This window comes from Pelodiscus sinensis, chromosome 16 (assembly GCF_052426305.1).
Source record: "Pelodiscus sinensis isolate ZL-2025 chromosome 16, ASM5242630v1, whole genome shotgun sequence".
Lineage (NCBI taxonomy): Eukaryota > Metazoa > Chordata > Testudines > Trionychidae > Pelodiscus > Pelodiscus sinensis.
This window is the reverse complement of record NC_143067.1, coordinates 36782952-36806018: the sequence shown is the minus strand read 5'-3', so window position 1 is coordinate 36806018 and position 23067 is coordinate 36782952. Positions and strand designations below refer to the sequence as shown.

Below are 23067 nucleotides of genomic sequence, written 5' to 3'. Positions count from 1 at the left end.
AACTAAATAATGTGAGGTTCTTTAGTCTCTCACTAGAAGACATTTTTAGACCTCCATTTTTTAAAGTTTGTTTCTGAACAAATTTTTTCATCATCTTTTTGAGCACCTAAACTAGATATGGTAATCCAGTAGACATCTCAGTGAAACTGCAGACAGAAGTAAACCACCTCCGTGCTCTGACTTCATATTCCCCCCCACTTATATTTCCAAGGATCACATACGTCCTTTAGGTTATAGCGTCACGCTGGAAGCTAGATAAAAGCATTACAGGAAATAATTGATTTTGCTGAACTCTGCTCTGATTTACTCTGCTGAGATTCAATTGTTCATTAGCTCAACTCTGACCAAAATCAATAGAAACAAAAAACTATTAGCTTTTCTGGGGCCTATATGGAAAGAATGGTGAGATTAACTCAAGACCTACTGGACAAGCATCAGCAAAAAAAAATTAATTTTCTATCGCTATTGCCACCAGCTTCCTGAAAGTTTCAGCTCAGCATGACTGTCCTTGAAGATTAAGACCCAGGCATACTAGAAGGGGAATGCTTATTTTACTACTGTTTGCACTATGCTGGTTCACAGCAATTAATCTTAAGAGAACTGCATCCGTTCATACCTTACCATTTATGGTAACAGGAATCTTCATAGTACAGAAATCAGCTCAGAGTTCAGCCACAGCCAAACAAACCCAGTGGAGTCCTGGATAGGAAAGTTTTTCATTCTAGGTTTTGTGGTCTTATCACTGCTGTGGAAAGGGTTTCATCTACCTGGATCAGTCAAGAACAGAAACACTGTCATGGGCTAAAGACTCCGAAAGGGCAGCATTCGCCAGTGACGGGTAAGGAACACTTTGAGAAAGTTTTGCCTCAGGAATATGTGGGATGTCGTTGTTTTTTTAAGAGAGATCAGACATCCAGAAAGAATAACATACAGGACTGCTTCTAGACACAGCAAGCTCTTAAGAGAGGGGGAAAGCAGCTGTCTAATTTTCCCCTCTCTGATATAAATCATAAGGTTCCTTGAATGTGTCAATGGTCACGGTGCAAATACCTTGTGAATATCGGAACGGCTGCTGAGTTAGAAAGCACTTGTCAGCAAGTGTGCTTAGTGTCAGGAGCAGAACTACGGCTGAACTTTTCAAGGAGCTTAAGGAGCTGTGTGCCCTGGGGTAACTAGGTACCTTGAAACCCCAGTCTCAGAAAGCCAGAAGGGTGGCACTGTTATCTCACAGAGCATTCAGAAGAAATATTCTAGACAAATGCCAGACTGAATAAGAACAGATTTTCAAGTTATTATATAAAACATTAGAACTCAGAGATAGCCAAATGTTTTCCCCTGGCTTCGCACACCTACTTTATAAGTTTTGACGTAAGATATAGTGTTTTTCCCCCCTCCAGTCGAACTACATCATGTGAATAATCACATGATCATATTTACACTCCATGTATGTCAAACATGATACAAACGACTCGTGTCATGGGGAGGGGGTACAGCATCCCACGTCTCTGGATGGGATCCCTGGATGGTGATGGGGTGTAAAACGGCATGTCCTTTCTCCTGCGGTACAACCTCACCTTTACTGTAGGAATCAGAGACAGAGAATGGGACCAGAGACTTCACTTGCTTTCTTGAAGATTTTTAACTTTTGTTTGAAACTGGGTCTCAGAAGTAGGGACTGCTGTGATTCTCAGTGCTATGAGACAAACAGTTCCAGGTTGGACCTCTATACTCCAGACTTCCCTCGTCCGGCAACGTCTCTGACCTGGCATCCCTGGGGGCTGGAACACTCCTGCTCCCCCCCACACACACTCAGCAACTCCTCCCCAGCCCTGACAGAGGCTCCGGAACACTGCACACAGCTGATTTGTGGTGTTCAAGCTCAGGCAGGGAGGGGGAAGAGCGGGGACAGGAGCTTATGCTTGGGGGAAAAAGGCACAGTGGCTGCAGAGCTCTGCAGCCCAGGACCAGGAGTGCGGCTGCACAGCAGGTGGGGGGGCAGGAACGCATCCACCCACCCATGGGATTTGGTGCACTGCAACAGTGTTGCTCTCCTGGCCCCCAGCACTGCAACAGTGTTGCTCTCCTGGCCTCCACAGTCCTTCCTCGGTCAATGCCAGCCCCTTTGCTCCAGCTGGAGCCGAGCCACGGGAGCTCACCGCCTCGCTGAGCATCTGGAGAGGGCCTGACTTCGAGCTCCCAGAAGGGGCAGGGCCTCAGGTGGAAGGGGTGAGGCCTAGCTTAGCCAGCGGACGCGGTGACACCACCCAACCCGCAGAGCTGCCTGGAGCACACCATGTGATGCACCAGCGGTGATTTAAAGGGCCCAGGGCTCCAGGTATCGCTGCTACTACAATTGTGCCAGCAGCTGGGAGCCCTGGACCTTTTTCAGTCACCAGGCCCAAGGGCAATTGCCCCCTTTGATCTCCCTGGCAACAGGCCTGAGCAGAGCCCCACAGAACAGCAGCAGCTGAGGGTCTGGCATCGGCCTCCCCTGGTCAGTCAAATTCCCTGGTTTGGGACCATTCCGGGAGGTACAACCTGTACTAGAAGCAAAGGAGGGCTTGGAGATGCAAAGGCAGGGAAGGGCCATTTGGGTAAGAGCCATTTGGATAAACATCCAAATAGCCCAGGCAGGCTCACCACGAAGTGGGGAGCAGGACAGGAGGCCATAGGAAGCAAAATGGCAATAAATAGAAGGAAAGGATTTAAAAACCTACGCACTAAAACCAAGAGAGCAGATTTGGAATGATGAATCTATCACTCTGTGGTAAAATGTTGGTGATGGTACAGACTCCCGTGGGAGTTATCCCCCTCCACGGCTCTCTGGCGGTAGAGCGCTATGATTCTATACGGGGCATCTCTCTTTACGTGCCTGCAACGTATTCTATACATGAACCGCATTGCCAAAAAACTGGCAATCATCTCTCTCGGGTCACTGAGGTGGCCAGGGAAAGTGGCACTTCTCTTTTTTAATGCAGACCAGAATGGAGAACTCAAAGGGCAATAAAACTAGGTGGCTCTTATAGAGGTAACATTTAGCTGATAAACAAGTGGCTAATTTTCTATAAAATACAAATGGCCCCCAAATTGGCTTCTTATTTAAGGTCAAACTCACAGATAGCTGCATCATTCTGGGGAAGTAGCGCCTCCTAACACAGGGTCCATTTGGTGTGTTCTTAATTACTCACCAGATCCAAATGACCGCTACACATTGTGTGATGCAACAGAACATCCACTGCCCCTCTTCATGTGAAAGTCAGGAGCTTAGGAAATTCACTGAACAGTGAAGGATAAGGCCCCCTCCATTGATGATAAATGCTGTTAATATTCACTGCCAAACTCGGTTTCATACAAAGAAGAGGTACAGAAAAGGACAACGGGTCTATATGGTAAATATACATTGACATTGCACAGAGAGTAGACTGTACAATTTAACTAGACTGAACAAGAAAATTGGAGGTGGACTATGAAGAGATTTGGACTTTATACTTCCTAATTATTACGGAGCTACTCTAGCAGCAGCCTAGTTATGGGCTACACTGAAATGTATCTTTGATGAAGATCTGAAACCCACATTTTCCCACATCAGTGTCTCCAGATTTAAACCACTAACACTTCCAAGGCCAATTACATTTTTCATATTTCTTCTGTCAAATATTTGCTAACTTTGGTAAAGAAAACATTTTATAATGATGTTGTCCCTGATCTAACAGATCCGGATAAAATAAGGTACATAAACATGTGTCAGAGTTTATGTTGGTGCTGTAATTAACACTTTGGAGATTATGTGGGAAATATATTATGTGACATCACAATTGTACAGATATACACAAGTGTGTGTATGTGCACACACAGAACACATTTATGTCTCTCCCAATCCAGGAAACAGAGGGTTTTCATCATTAACAAGAATTAGTAAAACATCTGAATAATTATTTGTATATGGAAGGGCTTTAAAAATAAGTGTTTTAGGTCAGTTTCACTGAAACTTACTGTCCTGTCTTACACCCTTCTATTCATGAGGGGCTCCAACACATGTGATAAGGGGAGGGGTTACAATTTTTGCTACACCATCACTTCATCCACTCACTCAATTTACTAGCATAAAAAAGGGCAAAGCGACTTTCAGTTTTAAGGACTGGCTCAGTATAAACAGGTGAAAATACCACAAGACTCAATGAAGCTATTCTGGTTAATGCTGCCTGAGGATCGGGCCTATCACATGATGTTTGTGGACGTGCTGTATGTTATATTTTTAGAAGGATTCGTTCCTGCTAACATTCCTTACATATTTTATCAGTTGTTTGTTTGCTCTACCTCAAAACAGAAGTGCTTTGGGAATTTTGGGAGGCAGGAAAATCACCCAGCAATTAGCATAAGGGAACTGAAGGCAAGCAATTCAGTATTTCCTGTTCTGCCACCGACTGATTGTATAGCATTGGTCAAGTCACTTTGCCTTGCTGTACTCAGTTTATCAGTGTGTAAATTAGCATTCACAGGTATTGTGATTGGAAATGTGAAAAATGATTTGAGTTAATTAGAAGAAAGGGGCAAGAGAAGTGTAAATTAATTGATATGTGGACATCCCAAGAAAAAGTGCTGCTAATTAACAGTTTCCATAATTGCATTATTTCTTTGGTTAATGGTCGCAGGGTAATAACTTCTTGTTTTCCATATGATGGGGTGATCTGTCTCCTGTATGTATGAGCGTGATAGCAGAATTTGCAGTGGATGAATATCTAACAGGTACAAATGGAAACATTCAGGCTCTAGAAGAAATTTTCATCTCCAGTTCTATTGGAGGTGGCACTGGGTGCTTTAATTTAATTTAATTCCTGACTCATTGTAAAGGACTGTTAGGACCACAGAGGTGAACTCCGTGTGATCAATAGTGTTGGTTGAGAATTTTGCATCAAAATAATTTTTCAGTAGAAAATGCAGTTTCTGCAAAACTGAAATTTTCTGCAAGAAAAAAGTCATTCTTGCCAAAGTTCTTGGCTTTCCATCAGAAAAAAAATAATCAAATCTAAGTATTTTGTGGCATGTCCGTTTGAGCTGAACTGAACATTTTGATTGTTGAACAGAATCGAAGTACTTTTTTTAGTGTTGGGTCATTGTTAAACTACTTCAGCAGTTTGTACAGCATTGCCTCATGGGAGTTGCAGTTTGAGTTCTGCAGTCTACATCTCCCATATTGCTTCAGTCTCCCTTCTGACCCAGCCAAACGGTGCAGTTTATTGCCAAAGTGACTCAGAACAACTTTTTTTATTTCAACATGTCTGAGTAAGGACATAACATTTTAAGGAACTTTGTTCCATTAAAAAATGGTTCAGTTTTGCCCCATTTTAGAGTAACAGAAATGTTGAAACATCAATTTCCTGTAGGATGGAAATTCTAATTTTGGCTCAACTCACTCATTGTCCTGGCTTTAATTTGTGTCAGTCTGGGATAAGGGTTGACCTCACTGAATATTCCCCTCTTCTATTGTTTGTTTCCATAGGTCAAGGAAAGACAAAGTCCCACAGCAATCCGTTGGTCTGGAACCCATATGGCTGATTGTAGTGCAGTCACCTTAACACGCCTCAGAAATCAGGTATAGTCTGTGTGTCAGTATGTCAATTTCAGAAGAACATGCTTTTTGATTAGGAACTTCAGCAAATTGTATTTGAACTTCACGGGACTGATTCTCTTCAAAGCCAGTCTCTTTAGCAGAACCCACAATGGGCCTAAATACCTATTAAGTATGGAATTTTATACTAAACGATTTTCCATACTGCAACTAAATTGAAGAACAATTACATTCCCAAAGAGACCTTAGAACACCAATTATCTCCTTGTTCAATATTTCCATCCTCCCACCCACTTAAAAACTCCCCCCTGCAGATCTACTAACCGCAGGGTCTGCTGTGCTATCGACATAATAGCATCAACGCAGCATGAAATCCCATGGGAGAACATATTTGTTGTTAGTAGCTATGCTAATGCTAATGGCTGCTATAAAATTATTTTTTCTAATAGCAGCAAATCCTTAACTGTCCAAATATGTTGTCTTTTGACTATCAAAATTATCTAGTTAAATAACAAAACTGCCATGGTTGAATGACTGAAAGCTAATTAAAATAGAAAGCCACACGCAAGCACCATCACATTCTTCTTCATCTCTTCTAATCAACAGCTGAAGGCAGCTTTAACATCGTTCTTTTATAGCAATTGTCTTGGTTTTTATTCTTCTCCAGATAATGCTTCTTTGCAGTGACATTTTAAAGACAGAGGATTTGGGAGTGCGGGGGAGGCACTAGTTTAAAGTAACTCCTCCAGGGATTGTGGCCAAAATGCAGACAACAGCAGAAGAGTTATGGGGTTTGGCCCTTCACTGTGCATAATTCTTGCATTCCTGTTCAACGGGCCATTCCTAATCGCCCAGTGCATGGGCACCTATTCAGCCTTAGGCATTGACTTTACCTTGACCTTAAACTTAAATGGAACTTGGGCATATCTTTCAATCCATCCCTTGAGCAAATCACTACGCATGTGCTTACGTGCTCTGCCAAACCTGGGTTCCTCTGCATGTCAAAACTGATTTTTTGGATACCTATCTGCCACTGATGAACATGGTAAGTAGCTGCCTTTTTTAAACTAAAATAGATACTCTAAGCTGCCGTGACATAGCTGAATCTCTGACCCTTCACAGAGATTCTGTATGGGTCCAAGGATAATCCATGTGCAGAAAAGTAAAGCACTGGGGCTACGTGGGTTTAATTCAGCCTACTAAGTTATTCTGTCTGTCTGTGTCTCTCTCTCTCTCTCTCACACATACACACACGGCATGTCTAAACTACGTTTTTTTCAAAAGAGGATATGCATCCAGACTACTTTCACTTTTTGAAAGATCCTCTTTCGAAAGTGAGATCAGAAGATATGCAAACTCAGTGGGAATTTGCATATCCTCTTTTGAAAATTCTACATAGTCTAGACATAGCCACACACCTCAATTCTGTCTCTTCCCTATTTGTCTGCAGAAAATAGGATTTCTGTAAGTGTGGTTTATATCATGCTTCCACTAAAATGGAGACTGGTGATGGCCAGCTATGACGTATAGATCATAGTGCTCTAATTTGCATGCGATGCTAAACCTCACTCATACTAAATTGGCAGAGAGAATACAGATGAAGAGCAGTCATTTTCAGAACTCATTCATTTCAACTGCTGCGATTCCATAGCAATCGTCATCATCAATATCATTTAGACTTCTATTTGACAAAGGGGATGTGAATACTCAAACCCTCCGAAGTCAGCCAATTGCACAGTAGTCTAACACTACCTAGATTAGCATTTCTCTTCACATCCCCCATTTGTGCTTTACCACCAGCAATAGCAATGCCCTGAATTCAGGACCTGACTAGGTGAAAATGTCTACATCGCGGTCCAATTCTGACCACAGCAAGTTTAGGAAAACTCAGCAGTTAATGTGTTGATAAACAGTTGGCAGATTTCCTCTGTTAGTCCTCCCAGCACTGCTACATGTGGAGGTTGTACAATCATGAGGGTCTAGCACAGACAAAGCTTTTGTATTCACATGGTGTCAGAAGGTTCACTCACCATTGGAGGTCTCCCTTGGGATTGGGTCTGTGGATTAGCTCCACACAGGTCTGGTTTATGAAATTAATTGATCCTATCCACGTCAGTTTTACTTCTTCAGGAGTGATGTGAGATGAACTCCCCATCACATACCCTCCCTCTCAAGATTGTAAGTCTCCTACTGTGCATTTGCTCATGCTGGGCCCATACGTCATCTCATTCTTGCTTTAGGTTCTCCAACATGAGAAACCGTTTGCCTTTGTCCTTCCGTGGTGATCATGTTCTTTTCCTGCTATAATCCCAGGTCTTGAATAGCCATTTAAGAGGCTTGCTCTGCATTACTAATTTCTCTGCTAGTCCCTTCCTTTGGTCTGCAGACTACCCCAGTATCTTTACCCTGTGGGGTTTGAGTACCCACCATATACTGCTTGGTCTGTGTTCACCCCTGCCTCCTCCAAGCCCATCTTTGTAGGAATCTTTCTCCTTTCCAGTTCCTTCACACCTCCTGCCATTACGATCTGGTAGCACTTCTCTACTCCTGTGAAGACCTTGGTACAGGCCATCAACTCTTTCTGCCGGTCCTTTGTCTCTTCCATTCAGGTCTTTGTGAGGGCAATACCTCATGTCCTAATTCCTTACACGAAAAACAAGCTCCTCTCTTTCCTGTTTGCCCAAGAAATTGGACACCTTCGGGCTTTCCTCTGTTCCTGGCCTCTGGGTAAGGCTTCTTGTCAACATGGAAGTTGGGGAACTCTTTGAAGGGGTCCCATCCACCCTCAGGCATAACATTGCCTTGGCTAGGCCTTGGGTTCAAAACCCCGGCACCTCTTTTCCAGCTCTACTCTCTACAGCTTCTGCGATTTCCTTTTTCTAGCCCTGTATATTAAAAATGCTACTGTTCAGCCAATTTTGTCAGCTATCCCTGCAGGTATACCTGTACCTCTAGCTCTCTTGGTTGATTCTCCAGAAGTTTCATAAGTAGTACCTGCTCCCCTCTGGTTGTTTTTAATGCTGATCAAAACCCCAAGGTCCAACCCACGAGAGTGCACCTGCCTTCAGCCAAAAGGATTCTGTGTAAGGTCGTCTTTCCCTTTCCCTCGTTACTGTGGGCTCTAACTTCCCACTATATTAGGGCATCTGTCATGCTTGAATCTTCTCCACCAAAACATCACAAATTTCATTCGACACTAGCCATCAGCTTGTGGCTGGGTCTAGGAGGTGCTAGCTCCACTCGGGCCTAGCCTATAAAATGAACTGCCCCATCTGTGTCAACTTAACCCACTCAGGTCTGGTGTGGCGTGAACAGCCCATAACGCATGGATATAATAAAATCTGTGTCTTATACAGGAAAATTTAAGACTTGAATTGTTCCAACCCATTGCCATTAGCCAACTGCACTTTCTGTTTGGATGTAATTCACCTTCTACTGAAAATAAGGTCTGAAGAGGAAAATATCTTTGTATAAGAGGGTTTGGTCGTGGAAGGATTTCACACCTGCCATTTGGTTTGTGTGTGTAACACTGCACAAAGAATCAATGTGACAAAAAAAAAAGGCAGGAAAAAGCTGATTGAATATAGCGTGACTCTAGGTTAATGTCTCATGATGTGTTGTGAGAAAACAACCGTTTTCCTCTAGGCCATTTCATAACCCAAATATTTTGTTCTTAGTGAAATGGTAGCTTGGATGCCAAAACAGAGATTTTAATATATTGCACAATATGATGGAAAAAAAATCTGTGTGAAAGTAGCAATCTGACATTATGAACATTGAGGGATTTGCGCCAATAAGGGCCCATTTTTCAGCAAAATACATGACATTTCAACTACTGACTTTGGAAAATAGTTCTTAGTTTTCCACATTTTGCTGCTAATAGTTCACACAGTCCTAGAATACACGTTCACGCACATGCTCCATGACACACTCACCCTTTGTAGTACTGAATTTATGAAGCTGAGTATGTCATACAGTATAATACATAAAAATAGCCCTACTGAGTCAGACCAATGGTCCATCTAACCCAGTATCCTATCTTCCCACTGGTGCTTCAGAGGGAACTAACAGAACAGGTAATCAAATAATCCATCCCATCCTATTCCCAATGTCCAGCAACCTGAGGCTAGGAACACGTCAAAGCTTTGTTTTGCATCCCTGCTCACTAACAGCCATTGATGAATCTATCCCCCGTGAACATATCTAGTTTTTTTTTTAACTCTGTTATAGTCTTGGCATTTACAACATCCTCGGAGTAGGAGTTCTACAGGTTGACTAGGTGTTGTGTAAATAACTTCCTTGTGTTTGTTTTAAATCTGCTGCCCATTAATTTCATTTGGCGACCCTAGTTCTTGCGTTGAGGAGTAAATAACAATTCCTCATTTACTTTCTCCACAGCAGTCATGATTTTATAGCCCTCGATCCTTTCCCCCCAGTCATCTCTTTTCTAAGATGAATGGTCCTAGACGTATTGATAGCTCTTCATACCTCTAATCATTTTTGTTGGTCTTTTTCTTTTCCAAAATTCCCATGTATCTCTTTTGAGATCAGACAACCAGATCTGTATGCAGTATTCAAGGTATGGGTGTACCATGGATTTATATGAAAGCAATACAATATTTCTTCTCTTATCTAATGCTTCTCAACTTTCTGTTAGCTTTCTTTGATTGCCCCTGCACATTGAGTTGATGTTTTCAGGGAACTGTCCACAATGACACCAGGATCTCTCTTTTTTTTTTTTTTTAAGTGGGAACAATTTATACCCCGTCATTTTGTCTGTATGGTTGGGATTATATTTTCCAAGGTGCATTACTTTTCATTTATCAACACTGAATTTAATCTGCCATTTTGTTGCCCAGTCACCCAGATTTGTGACTTCCCTCTGCAAGTCTTTGCAATCTGCTTTAGATTGAACCAAAGTTTTGTACCATCTATAAATTTTGCCACCTTACAGACTTTAACCCCTTTTTCCAGATGTAAAAATGTTTGAATATATTGAAATGGACTGGACCCAGCATAGACCAGTGGACTACTTATTCCATTCTGAAAACTGACTATTTATTTCTACCCATTGTTTCCTGTCTTTTAATCAGTTCCTGATCCATGACAGCACCTTCCTTCTTACCCTGGGACACCTTACCTGGCTTAAGAGCCTTTGGTGAGGAACCTTGTCAAAGATTTTCTGAACATCTGAGCACTGGATCCCTCTTGTCTACATGCTTGTTGACCCCCTGACAGAATTCTAATATATTGGTGATGAAACATTTCCCTTTACAAAAGCCATGTGGACTCTTACCCACCAAACTGTGCTTATGTATGTGTCTGACAATTCTGTTCTTTTGCTAAAGTTTCAACCAGTTTGTCTGGTACTGAGGTCAAGCTTATAGGCCTGGAATTGTTCAGATCATCTCTATAGGGCTATTTTTTTTTTCCTTTTTTTAATTTTGGAGTCGGTATTTTCTTTCACTGGATGCGACTGCCTTCAAAATTTCAATGAATAAAAAGATGAAATGTATCAGCTTCCACTTAACCCCTCCCAGTTTGGAAGACCTTGAATCAACACCTCTTGAAAGTTCATATTAAATTTAATATTATATCTATCATGATTCTGGTTGCATTTTTTTTTCCTTTTCAGGTTTCACTCCCAACAGGATATTTCAGAATCCATAACACGAAATCATGTTGGGGAAAAAGCTGGTGACTGCACAGAAGAGAGGAGAGACAAGGGCATTATGCCTGGGACTAGGAATGATTGCATGCTCATTAATGATGTACTTATTTATTGTTCTCACCATTGTGCCATTCTACAGGGAAAGGTAATTGCTTTTTTAAAGATAAACCCCAGTTTTGGGCACTTGTGGAGCCCAAAAGTGTGTTAGGTGCTTTACAGAACAAATCAAAGGATACCGTGGCAAAGAGCTTACGAGCTGATTTTAGACACTATAATGAAGGCAGGGAAGTGATACTCGTGAACAGTCAATAGAACTCCAAGGAAACACCTGACCCAGGAAAACATCCTCTCAGAGTAAGTAGCAGAGCAGGTCCAGACATGCATTTTCATTGTCAGTGGAAAGTTTAGAAAACTATGAAAAACTTTCACCTTGGTCAATGTTCTCCTGGAATTTGCCAGAGTTTTCACTAAGAACATTTCAACCTTTGGTTATTGAAAACAAACATGTTTCAATTTAACAACAATGATAAAAAAACACAAAACCACACACAGAGAGAAAATCTTCAGGAAAAATAGAAACTAGAGTTGTGTAATTTCCAAAGCTGAATTTGCTTAAAAGAAAGTAGATCCAAGTATTCAAACCCACCCTCGCTAAAATGTAGAACTGTTGGCAATATTAACCAGCTCTGTAGCCCGGAGCATTCACTTTTTGATCATTTTGTAATGAACCAGTGCAACCTACCCATCAAAACTAATTACAGGTTCTCTTCGCCCATACACCTACCATGGAAAAATGCCTAATTAATCTGCAATGGATACAAGTCTGTGGCAGTTGCAGTTAGGGTCACGAAGTTCCCAGTGCAGTCTCCAATTTGTCATGTCATACTAGCATGTGTATTGTTAATAGACAGAGTTATGCCAATATGCTAAACTATATTACAGAAAATATAAACATGTCAAATTTTCATTCAGGCCTCTGCATGTGCACTGAAAAAAACTCCACATGCATCCACATTTAAAATATTTACCAACAAATATTAGAATTCCCCCCAACCCCACTTTTTTTTCTGTTGTTCTTTTTCTGTTGTGCTGGGACTGGTTCTGTTCAATATCTTCATTAACGATTTAGATACTGGCAGAGAGAGTACGCTTATTAAGTTTGCATATGATACCAAGCTGGGAGGGTTTCTAAGTGCTTTGGAGGATAGGGTCATAATTCAAAATGATCTAGACAAACTGGAGAAATGGTCTGAGGTAAATAAGATGAAGTTTAATAGGAACAAATGCAAAGTACTCCACTTAGGAAGGAACAATCCATTTCACACGTACAGAATAGGGAGCGACTGTCTAGCAAGGAGTCCTGCAGAAAGGGATCTAGGGGTCATAGTGGACCACAATCTAAATATGATTCAACAGTATGACGCTGTTGTAAAAAAAGCAAACATGATTCTGGGATGCATTTATAGGAGTGTGGTAAGCAAGACACGAGAAGTAATTTTTCCTCTCTACTCTGATTAGGCCTCAATTGGAGTATTGTGTCCAGTTCTGGGCACAACATTCTAAGAAAGAGGTGGAGAAATTGGAGAAGGTCCAGAGAAGGGCAACAAGAATGATTAAAGGTCTAGAGAACATGAGCTATGAGAGAAGACTGAAAGAATTGGGTTTGTTTTGTTAGGAAAGGAGAAGACTGAGAAGGGACATGATAGCAGTTTTCAAATACCTAAAAAGAGAGTGTTACAAGGAGGAGGGAGAAAAATTGTTCTCTTTGGCCTCTGATGATAGGACAAGAAGCAACGGGCTTAAACTGCAGCACGGGAGGTTTAGGCTGGACATTAGGAAAAACTTCCTAACTTTCAGGGTGGTTAAACACTGGGATAAATTGCCCAGGGAGGTTGTGGAATCTCCATCTCTGGAGATATTTAAGAGCAGATTAGAGAGACACCTGTCAGGGATGGTCTAGACAGTGTTTGGTCCTACTGGGAAGGCAGGGAACTGGACTCACTGACATCTTGAGGTCCCTTCCAGTTCTAGTGTTCTATGATTCTGGGGGTGCCAATTTCTAACACATCCATGCAGAGGGGTTAGAACAGAGCTATTCAACTTTGGAAGCCCCAGGGGCCACAATGATACTCACAGCACATGCCGAGGGCTCCAACTTAAGTGTGGTTGCATAGACATGCAAATATAAATGCATATATATGCAAATAGCTTCTTTCACACTGTCAGGCATGAATACAAAGATTAAGGCAAGACTACACTACATGCAGGCCCCATTTAAGTCAGTTTTGCTGATATTAATAAAATGTGATATTTACCCGATTTCCACCCATATGACAGCACTTTTAACGATCAATGACAGTCTAGGAATTGAACTACTAAAACACATCTCAACAGAAGACCATTATATTGACTTGCCATTATGGAGTGTGTTCCCAGTGGAAGCCATGTTCAAAGGATCCTACCCACGGGCCATGTGTTGAGCCCTGAGTAAAACCAAACTGCGCCGCGGGCCACAAACAAACAGGCATGCGCATGCGGCCCGCAGGCCATGTGTTGAGTAGCCCTGGGTTAGAATCTACCTCTAAACTGACCCAACAAATGGCTAATGAGGGAGTAAACCTCTATATCTTCCCTGAATAGCTCGTCACCCCAACCCCCTTACCTGTCTGGATGACTTTGGCTCAAAGCCTTTGCATAAACATTCCATATACACCATCAGCCCACCACAGTACTGATGACTTAATGACATATGAAACACCACCCTGGTAGAAAATGCATCAATAGAACTTGGACAGAGTCACATTGTGGAGAAGCTGCAGGTAAATTATTCAAACAGTATCATTTGTTTTCCAGTGTTTGGACCAAAGAAGTTACCTGCAAAGTGATCAAAGCTGATATCAAGGACAAATGCTCATTCAACAGTGGTGCAACCAACATTTTACAGTATCCCTGTCTAGAGGTGCTGGTGGATTTGAACTTCTCAGGAGAAAAGGTTATGCTCTACCATACTGAGGACACAAAGAGAAGAAATCCCAAGGTACATAAATCTAAAAGTATTCAGCGGAATCCCTGTTCATATTTATCATATATGCTTCACCAAGTTATTTTTATAACCAAGCAAAGCACTGATGAATTAACTGAAAATAGAGCACAGACTTGTTAGTCTTTCTTCACACCAATGGTTATGCTTGGACCAAGGCAAATATTAAAAAATTTAGAGTGAGGGCATATTTGGCATTTATTATAAATATGGCATCAGACATATTTAAGGTAATATTTGTGAAGCAATTACATTCACCAAAAATAACTATTAAACATTTATAACCATAAAATATGCATACATCTCTACAAGCTGAATCACAACTCAAAGGAATAGATCAACATATGTGGCTCACTCTAACATTGGCTTAATAACCCTGAGATAGGGACATATTTAATCTCAACCTGTTTAAAAACAGAGACCCAAAGTTCATTCCCATTTCGGGAGTGCAGGACATAAGAGGAGAAGTAGAAGAAGGGGAGGGAATTGGAGTCTGAAAGCCTTTGGAAACCTGAAACACCAGTGGGTTTGGTAAACATCAGGTGGAGGCCATTAAACTGGGAATATGGGCACTCAATCCAGCAGCTAGGTTTGTTCTTGGTCTAATCTGTAATACACACGATATATACTCTGTTTTTCAAGGCTGCTGCATCCTACTCAGTAATATACATGGTGTATATTACTATGTAGAAGCAGCACCCTTGGGGGAGAAAGTTGGGGCCCAGAGACCTAAGGTTGGAAATACCCTTGGATAGATGGGAACAATACTGAAACAAAACTTGTGCAGAAAGGTTGCAGGCTGTATTATAGTGGAGCTCCATTCCAGGAACATCTGCAGGGAACTTCACAATAGCTGGAAGTTCAACTTCACTTTGAGCGAGCCTCCAAAGCTTTGAATGACTTGGCCGGGTCAAACCTAGGATGGCAGTCTGGCAAAAAGAAAACACACACCCACCCAGCCACCCACACATTGTATCACTTTCACTGGCTCTCGTCTGGAATTAATTGGCGTGTAATGTTTTATCATGGCAAGGTTGGGTCCCCCAGCATCCATCTGAGAACAGCCAACAGGACGTGGGTTGAATGTGGTTTCAAATGAGGCAGAAGATTTCAGCGGCTGCTTTTTTCAAAGAAAACACCTGTACATTCATGGGATGGTTGCAAACTGGATTAGTCAGATCCATGCGTGCCTGAACTTTAGGATGTTCAAAACCCAAACCACAACGGAGGCCTGAATTTTTCAGTTTGTCCCCATCTTTATAGCAGTTGAACCAAACCTCCAGAATTTCCCGTTTTAAATGAGCATGAGGAAAACATTTTCAAACATAGAACGAACCCTCTAAGCGAGTACCTGAACACTCACTGAAATATTACTTGCATATGGGATGAAAATTGACGGCCTTAGTCAGCAAGCCAGCTTTCAGAAGGTATAAACAATTCTGACCAAGAATAAGATGGGAAGAAAAAAAAAGTTTGAGTGAATGCCTGTGTTTGACTGTATGGTATGTGAAAAAGCTACATGTGTCATCCAGTGCAGAATGGTTTGATTGTGATGAGTGAGGAACATAGGACTGCTGTAGAAATGTCTTGTACTTGATTTTCAGTAAGAAACATAGATAAGCATATTATGGGTAGAGTGAGTTTTGAAAGTTCAAAGCACAGAATGACTACAGTGTGTATATAGAAGAAAACCAGTAAGGATTAGTGTAGAAAATTTTTATTCCCTTCTCACATCATCAAAACAAGCGAAGAACCAAAACCAAAATGCCAGATGCCCTTGACCTTCCAAAACTTCAGGAAATTCCATATCTGAGTTTAGCAGCTTGGGTCAATCATCACTTCAAAGTCCATTTCAAGCCTGGAGAATATATATTATACATTATGAAACATGATGGGATTTAAACATGCAGATAGTTCATAGCATTTGGAAATGCAAAGGGTCAGCCTTCAAAGGCTGTTTCAAATACAAGGTCTACATTCCTAGAAAGTTCAAACATCTGGCTATTCTAAGATCAGTGTTTAAGAAGAGCTTCATACAGTATCTTGTACCTAATTGCTACTTGCAGCATAGTTACAAGGGTGGTGCACACAAGTAATTGCGAGAAGAAAAAAATGGTATTGAAATGTAGAGGCTTGGTCAATTCTCCTTTGAAAATATGGCCCACATAGCTTTTATATTAAATATTTTCCCCAGATTTGAGGTGGCTTTAAGATCCGAAGATTAAAAATTAAGTAAACATACAAAACCTTTAGCTTGCGGAAGGGGACTTTCTCTACCCCCTGTGGAAGTGTCGTTAAAGGGACTCTCGAACATTTTCTTCTTTCATCAGGCAGTCCATGTGGTTGCCATGCATCCATATGTAGGAGTCTAGAGCAAGTCTCTATGCACCAGTAAGGATCCAATTATGCCCTATTGTGAGACTTACTTGGAACTTTACTGCTTCAGAGACTAAGGTGAATGTCTGCACATGGGTACATTTCAGCCAATCTGCAGGTATCTGGAATTCTAGCAAAGGGAGAGATCTAGGAATCCATTTGCAATGAGATAGAAGTTGTTGTTTCATGGGACCATTTTTATTTTTGCACATAGAGGATTTTCTTTCAGGTTTATAATCTTGTACTTACTGTTAGCTTAAGAAAATATCATTTTATTCACATTACGTTTGTTTAGGTTATTGGTTTGGGGAGAAAGCAAATGCATGTCTACAGCTGAAATTTTAAAATGACTCCCAGGTTAGGTTAAGTTGGCCAGTAAATACTCTCTGCACAAGAGGTGCAGAAAGTGGAGAGATACCATTCCCGGTTTCAATTTCTGAGTACTATTGAACATACCTCAAAACAGCCTGGAATGAATGGCATTTCCAGTAACTTAACGTCAGCAAGCATTCCAAACACATAGCTTGGATTAGAGCAAGGGGCTCTAATTGTGGCCAAACCACTTTAAGGGGCATTAATGAAATGGTGTAATAAAGATTGCGAACCTGAACAGAAGTACAGATTAAGCTTATCAGCATAGTTTTTGCCAAACTGTAGTCTTAGAGGGATGAATAGAATGTATGCCTCTTTCAATAGACTCTCAATTACATTTGAAAGCCCACTACTTGTCCATGAGGAAGATCTGATTGGATAGCTGATTTCTGCTTTCTCCCCATACTGAGGAAGGTAGCCAATTACAGAGACAAAGAAAGACTCTCAGCTGTATGAAGAATCCAGCAACATATATACTCTAGTCCCGTGGTCCTCAACACAGTGCCCGCGGGTGCCATAGCGCCCGCGGGGGCATTTCAATGCGCCCGCCAGGTGCTCGGGGCTGGCCTGGGCCCGGGCACATGGCGCACAGGCGCTTGCGGGGAGAGCACGCTTGGCGGGGGGAGCGCCGGGCGCGCGACACTCGGCGGTGGGGGGGAGCGCCGGCCCCAGGCGTGCGGCACTTCGCGGGAGGGGGGGAGCGCCGGCTCCGGGCACTCGGCGGGAGGGGGGAGCACTGGCTCCGGGCGCTCGGCACTCGGCGGGGGGGAGGGGGAGCTCCGGCTCCGGGCGCTCGGCACTCGGCGGAGGGGGGCGGGGAGCGCCGGTCCCGGGCGCGCGGCCCTTGGAGGGGGCCCTGCCCCCGGGCGCGCAGCTATGGGGGGGCCCCGCCCCCGGGCACGTGGATGGGGGAGCACCCCCGGGCCCCGCCCCCTGGCGCCCGGCGGGCAAACGGCCACGCCCCCTGGCGCCCGACAACCTAAAAAGGTTGGGGACCACTGCTCTAGTCTAAGGGCACGTCTTCGCTCGCCGTACCCAGAGACTGACGGTCTGGCATTCAATTTAGTAGGTCTTGTATAGACCCATAAATCAATGCAGAGGGCAGCTGTAGCCAGTGCCTATACTCCTCACAGTCATGAGAAGAAAGGGAAGCCAATGGGAGCGTAAGGTAAGCTGACTCCAGCTACATATTCTGCGTAGCTGGAGTTGCGTACCTTAAGCCGACCATCCAAGTCAAGTGTAGACCTGGCTTAAGAGCAACATGGGCTCAGTGAATTGAAACATAGCTCTACACACAGTAGAACAGGGCTCTGTTCCCTACTCCTGCCACAGAACTGCTGTGAGAAAGCAAACTCACTCCAGACTTCATTTCCTCTCTCAGCTCCTGTCCATCTCACCTTGTTAGACTGCAAGCTGCGCAGTACAGAGACAACCCTTCATAGTTATAACTCATAGGGGCTATGTTAATACAAATAAAATATCAGTTTCTTGCACTAGAAAGCAATACAATTGTTTCATCACATAACCAATTAAAAATACTCCCCCCCCTTTCCAAAAAAGTTGGTCATTTGTGTTGTCTTTTACACTGTGAGCAATCATTGGAAAACTTGCTTCTGTGGGTGGCCTACAAGTCTGTGGTAAAGGCAGTCGTTTAGCCTGTTTATTGTCTTTTGCTCATTACAGAGAGAGGCTCACACTGAAGTAAGTCAAATACTGGCATGTGCTCTTAGATAACTGGAATTTAGCTTACTCCGCCACCCGAAGATAGGTACTCCATGGCAAAAGAGGTAGGGTAACTCATGACTGTGAAAGCACTATCAACAGGAACACACCTCTGCTCCCTTCCAGCCCAGCCAATTTATGAATTTCCTCACAACTAATGGATGTGTACCGTGTTGTGCCAGAAGCCCCACTTCGGGTCTGGAGCCAATAGAACTAGATGTTGTACATGTGCAGCAAAAGTAGAGTCCTGGCCTCTATTTTTAAAATCTAAAGCTCTGAGCTTTTAGGACGTTATGTGTGAGCTTTACACCAAGAGTGGGAGCTGACCCATAGGCTCCTAAACACTTTCATAGAATCACAGAATTTGAGGCCAGGACAGATGATTAAATCAGACCATTAGTCTGACCTCCAAAGGCCACTGATGGCTCATCTAGACTACAGGGAAGATTCGAAAAAAGAATATGCAAATATCTGTGTGTCACCCAGATATTCCTAATGGGGAGCCCATTGACATCCGTGAGATGAAAGTATTTCATTCCTCAGGAAACTCAACTGGTTGTGTGTCATAGGTTGAGAGTGGGAGGAACCAAGGGGTAACCAATGCCCGACACCCCTGGAATGGTAAGTAATTGGTTAGGTGAGATATGCTCAGATGATCTGAGCAAGCAACAGCCCATGCTTCAAAATAAAGTCAAAAAGGTCCCGAGCAATCTGATCTTGGGAGAAACTCCTTCCCAACCCCAAATCGCTATAGACATACATCCTTTGCAGCACTGGGGGGGCTCAGCGTACAGCCCTGGGCAACAACAAATAGGTGGGGAACGCACCAGATAACAGCGAGACAATGTTTAATGATTCTCTCGGATGTGCATCTAGCCTTTCATTTGAACTAGGAAAGCCATGTTTTCAGAAAGGGCTCGCCTCGCTGCACAGCCTGTGACAGAACAACTGCTCTAACGACTATTTTGATTTCTCATTGTAGTGCTCCTATGTTCCAGACAACTCGGAGAAGAACAAAGAAGGCAAAGTAAAAAACGTTACAGAAAACTTCAGAAAGTATCAGACTTTCCCTTGTTACTACGACCCAGGAAGAGAAGAGACAAGTGTCCTCTTAACGAGGCTATATACGCCAAAGGGCCTTTTGTTCGTTTTCTTCTGGCCTTCCCTTATGATGACTGGTGGAGTGCTGGTTATCATCATGGTGAAAGTCAGTCAATATGTTTCTGCACTTTCTGCTCGGCAACACTAAACTAATAGATCATCCTCCACAACACAATGAGCTCAAGTTCCCTTTGCCCCACCCTCTATCCCCTGTATTTTGTAATTCTTCAAAATGTACTATGTTCAGTGGTCAGAGTTCTAGTGAAGAGAGACGTTGTCTGAGTGTATATACTGTGGTTTACTGCAAGTCAGACATAAAATAAGACCAATACGTGAGGTTCCAGGGATTGCACAAGAACTATTCCATGCTTTTTGGGTGGTAGTTTTTTGTTTTCAGACATCTGTCAATTTTGTGGCGGGTTTGAGTGGGTTTTGTTTTACAAAAGCGAGGTTAAAAATTCAGCATTCAAAGTTGCTGATAAAGAGCACAATGTACATTTGGGGGTTGATTTTCAGAAAGTCGAGGTCAGACATCTACATGCATCTTTCTGTGCTGACTTTACCTACACAGTTAGGGCACATCTACACTGTGCGGAAAAATCAACATTGCCAGTCAATCTTTTGGGGTTTGCTTTAGTAGGTCTAGTATAGACCCACTAAATCAAACCCAGAGGGCGCCTCCATTGGCACCAGTATTTTTGATCGTCATGAGGAGTAAGGGAAGCCAATGGAAGGGTTTGCTCCTGTCAACCTCCCACTGTGTGGACAGTGCAGAAACAGGATGTAAGATATGTCGACTCCAGCTATGTAATTTACATAGCTAGAGTTGAACATCTTACTTTGACCTTCCGATGTAGTGTAGGCCAGGCCTTACTGGAACTGTGTTCATAAAAGGCAGCAGGCGTTACCTGAGAGTAAAGGAGGGCTGATTGCACAAAGTACACAAAGATGTGTGTGGTAGTATGCATGAACTGCAACTGTCACCCTTCTGAAAAATCAAGCGTTTAATATTTACTTTTATAGGATTCTACACACACCTGTGCGCACGTGCGCACACACACATACACACACACACCTGTGCATGCGCACACACACACAAAATGTACTTTTTAAAGGGGTAGAATTTTTGTAAAGACCAACTTTTGCAATTATGCGTCGCTGCTTTGGTTCAGTTTTGGAGTAGCTACAAGGTCTGCCTTTGAAAATGCTCTTTTTCCACCTGTAACTCACATATAATATTAAGAAGTCAAACCAAAGAGGTTAAAAATATGTGAAGATTGTGTACTTCAAACCATCAGCAAGTTGTGTGGAGAAGGAGTACAATGAATTCACATGAGCTTGAGAGATAAGGAAGGGGGTAGAGACAGGAAATGAGAGAGAGCACATGTCTTGCCTGGACAATTTAGTATCAACAAAGAAAGGTCTGATGCTTACAATGATGAACTGTTCTCTGAAAAGGACTGTTGCTCTCAACTCAGCTTCCAATTCCCTGCAGTGTACAATGGGAATACAAAACACTCTGTATGTAATGTGTTTGACTGGCACTTGTGACATGGCTAGCACAGGGCCTGTTCTGTGAACAGATGTGTCAGACTCACACACACAAAAAATCAGAGTTAGGCCTCAGATTTTAAGTCCATCGAGTGCCTTGGAAAAAATAATTCCATTTTCACTGAACTGTGACATTTCTGACTGTCTGTTGTAGCACAAACAAGGGGCACACTGAAACAATAAAAAATCTCCACACATTGTAGCCTCTTAAATGTCTTTTCTAAAGTTCTTGGTGTCTTACAGACAAGAGTACATTGGCAGGAAGCAATGGGAGACCACAAAGATCTTGAATCCCTGTATGTAAAATTAAACCAGCTGAATCCAACTCAGAACCATCAGCTTTTCATTCATGTCTATACAATCAGTTGGGCATCTTAGTTCAAACCCTTGTGGACAAGTGTTCACAACAGACACCTTTGCAATTAGCGTTCTTGCTGGCACCCTCAGTAGAGGAAGGCAAGATGAATTCTACATGGAGAATGCATTTGTTGCTAAACGTTAATGGGGTGGTTCCTCCATGTCAGGGGATGTGGGAGATCTTTGCATTGTCTCTGCCACGCCAAACTTCACCTGGGCCTGGATGAATTCATTTTCCAGATTTTCCCATCACCACCATGAAACTAACACAAACCAAAACAATGGTAAAAAGTAGAGAATGCATGTGAGACACTTAATACATTCATCTCAGAAGCCAGTAGAGGAGGCTCTACCTTTCATCCCCTTTCATTGTTAAGAGTGAGAGATCAGTTAGTCGTATCCTCCAATTGTTTCCCGGCATTTGGGGATATTAATGTCATGATCACAATTATGCTTCTGTCATCTGCTTTAGACCAATGACACAGAACTGTCACTCTCTCCCACCACTGTACCCCATATGCACACCCAGCAAGACTTCAAAAGAGATGCTATGATTGACATTAGAAAGTACAGGTTGAATCTCTCTAGTCCGGCACCCTTGGGACTTGACCAATTCTGAACCAGAATTTTCTGAACCACGGGAGATCAATATTTTCTAGCAACATTACCAACACTTTCACTGCTTATGGGGCTAGAGGACATTTAGGGAATGTCTACACTACATGGCTCCGTCGACGAAGCCATGTAGATGAGCTTTTAGACATAGCAAAATGAAGCGGCGGTTTAAATAATCGCTGCTTCATTTACATCAAAATGGCTGCCGCGCTGTGCCGATCAGCTGTTTGGCTGGACGCTCTGTGGTCGACATCAAAAGCCTTTGTTGACCGCTCCGGTAAACCTCATCCCACGAGGCATAACGGGGCGGTTGACAAAGGCTTTTGATGTCGACCGTGGAGCGTCCAGACTCATAGAATCATAGAACCATAGAGCTGGAAGAGACCTCAGAAGGTCATCAAGTCCAGCCCCCTGCTCTAGTCAGGACGAATCCCAACTAAATTAACCCAGCCAGGTCTTTGTCAGGTCGAGACTTAAACACCTCTAGGGATGGAGACTCCACTACTTCCCTAGGTAACCCATTCTAGTGCTTCTCTACCCTCCTAGTGAAATAGTTTTTCCTAATATCCAACCTGGACCTCTCCCACCACAACTTGAGACCATTGCTCCTTGTTCTGCCATCTGTCACTACTGAGAACAGCCTCTCTCCATCCTCTTTGGAACCTCCCTTCAGGAAGTTGAAGGCTGCTATCA

General features: G+C 42.8%; 1 protein-coding gene and 1 long non-coding RNA gene across 2 annotated transcripts in view; one reads left to right on the top strand and one right to left on the bottom strand.

The window, feature by feature from the left end:
- LOC149523524 (uncharacterized) overlaps window positions 1-23067 on the bottom strand; it is a 261842-nt gene that overhangs the window by 187733 nt on the left and 51042 nt on the right. The gene's annotated exons all lie outside the window — the stretch shown is intronic.
- KCNMB1 (potassium calcium-activated channel subfamily M regulatory beta subunit 1) lies at window positions 656-21614 on the top strand. The gene is made up of 5 exons (XM_006115771.4): window positions 656-838; window positions 5501-5593; window positions 11205-11385; window positions 14094-14277; window positions 19733-21614. Exons 3-5 carry the CDS (start codon window positions 11249-11251, stop codon window positions 19997-19999), a joined length of 588 nt encoding a protein of 195 aa, XP_006115833.1. The 5' UTR covers window positions 656-838; window positions 5501-5593; window positions 11205-11248; the 3' UTR covers window positions 20000-21614.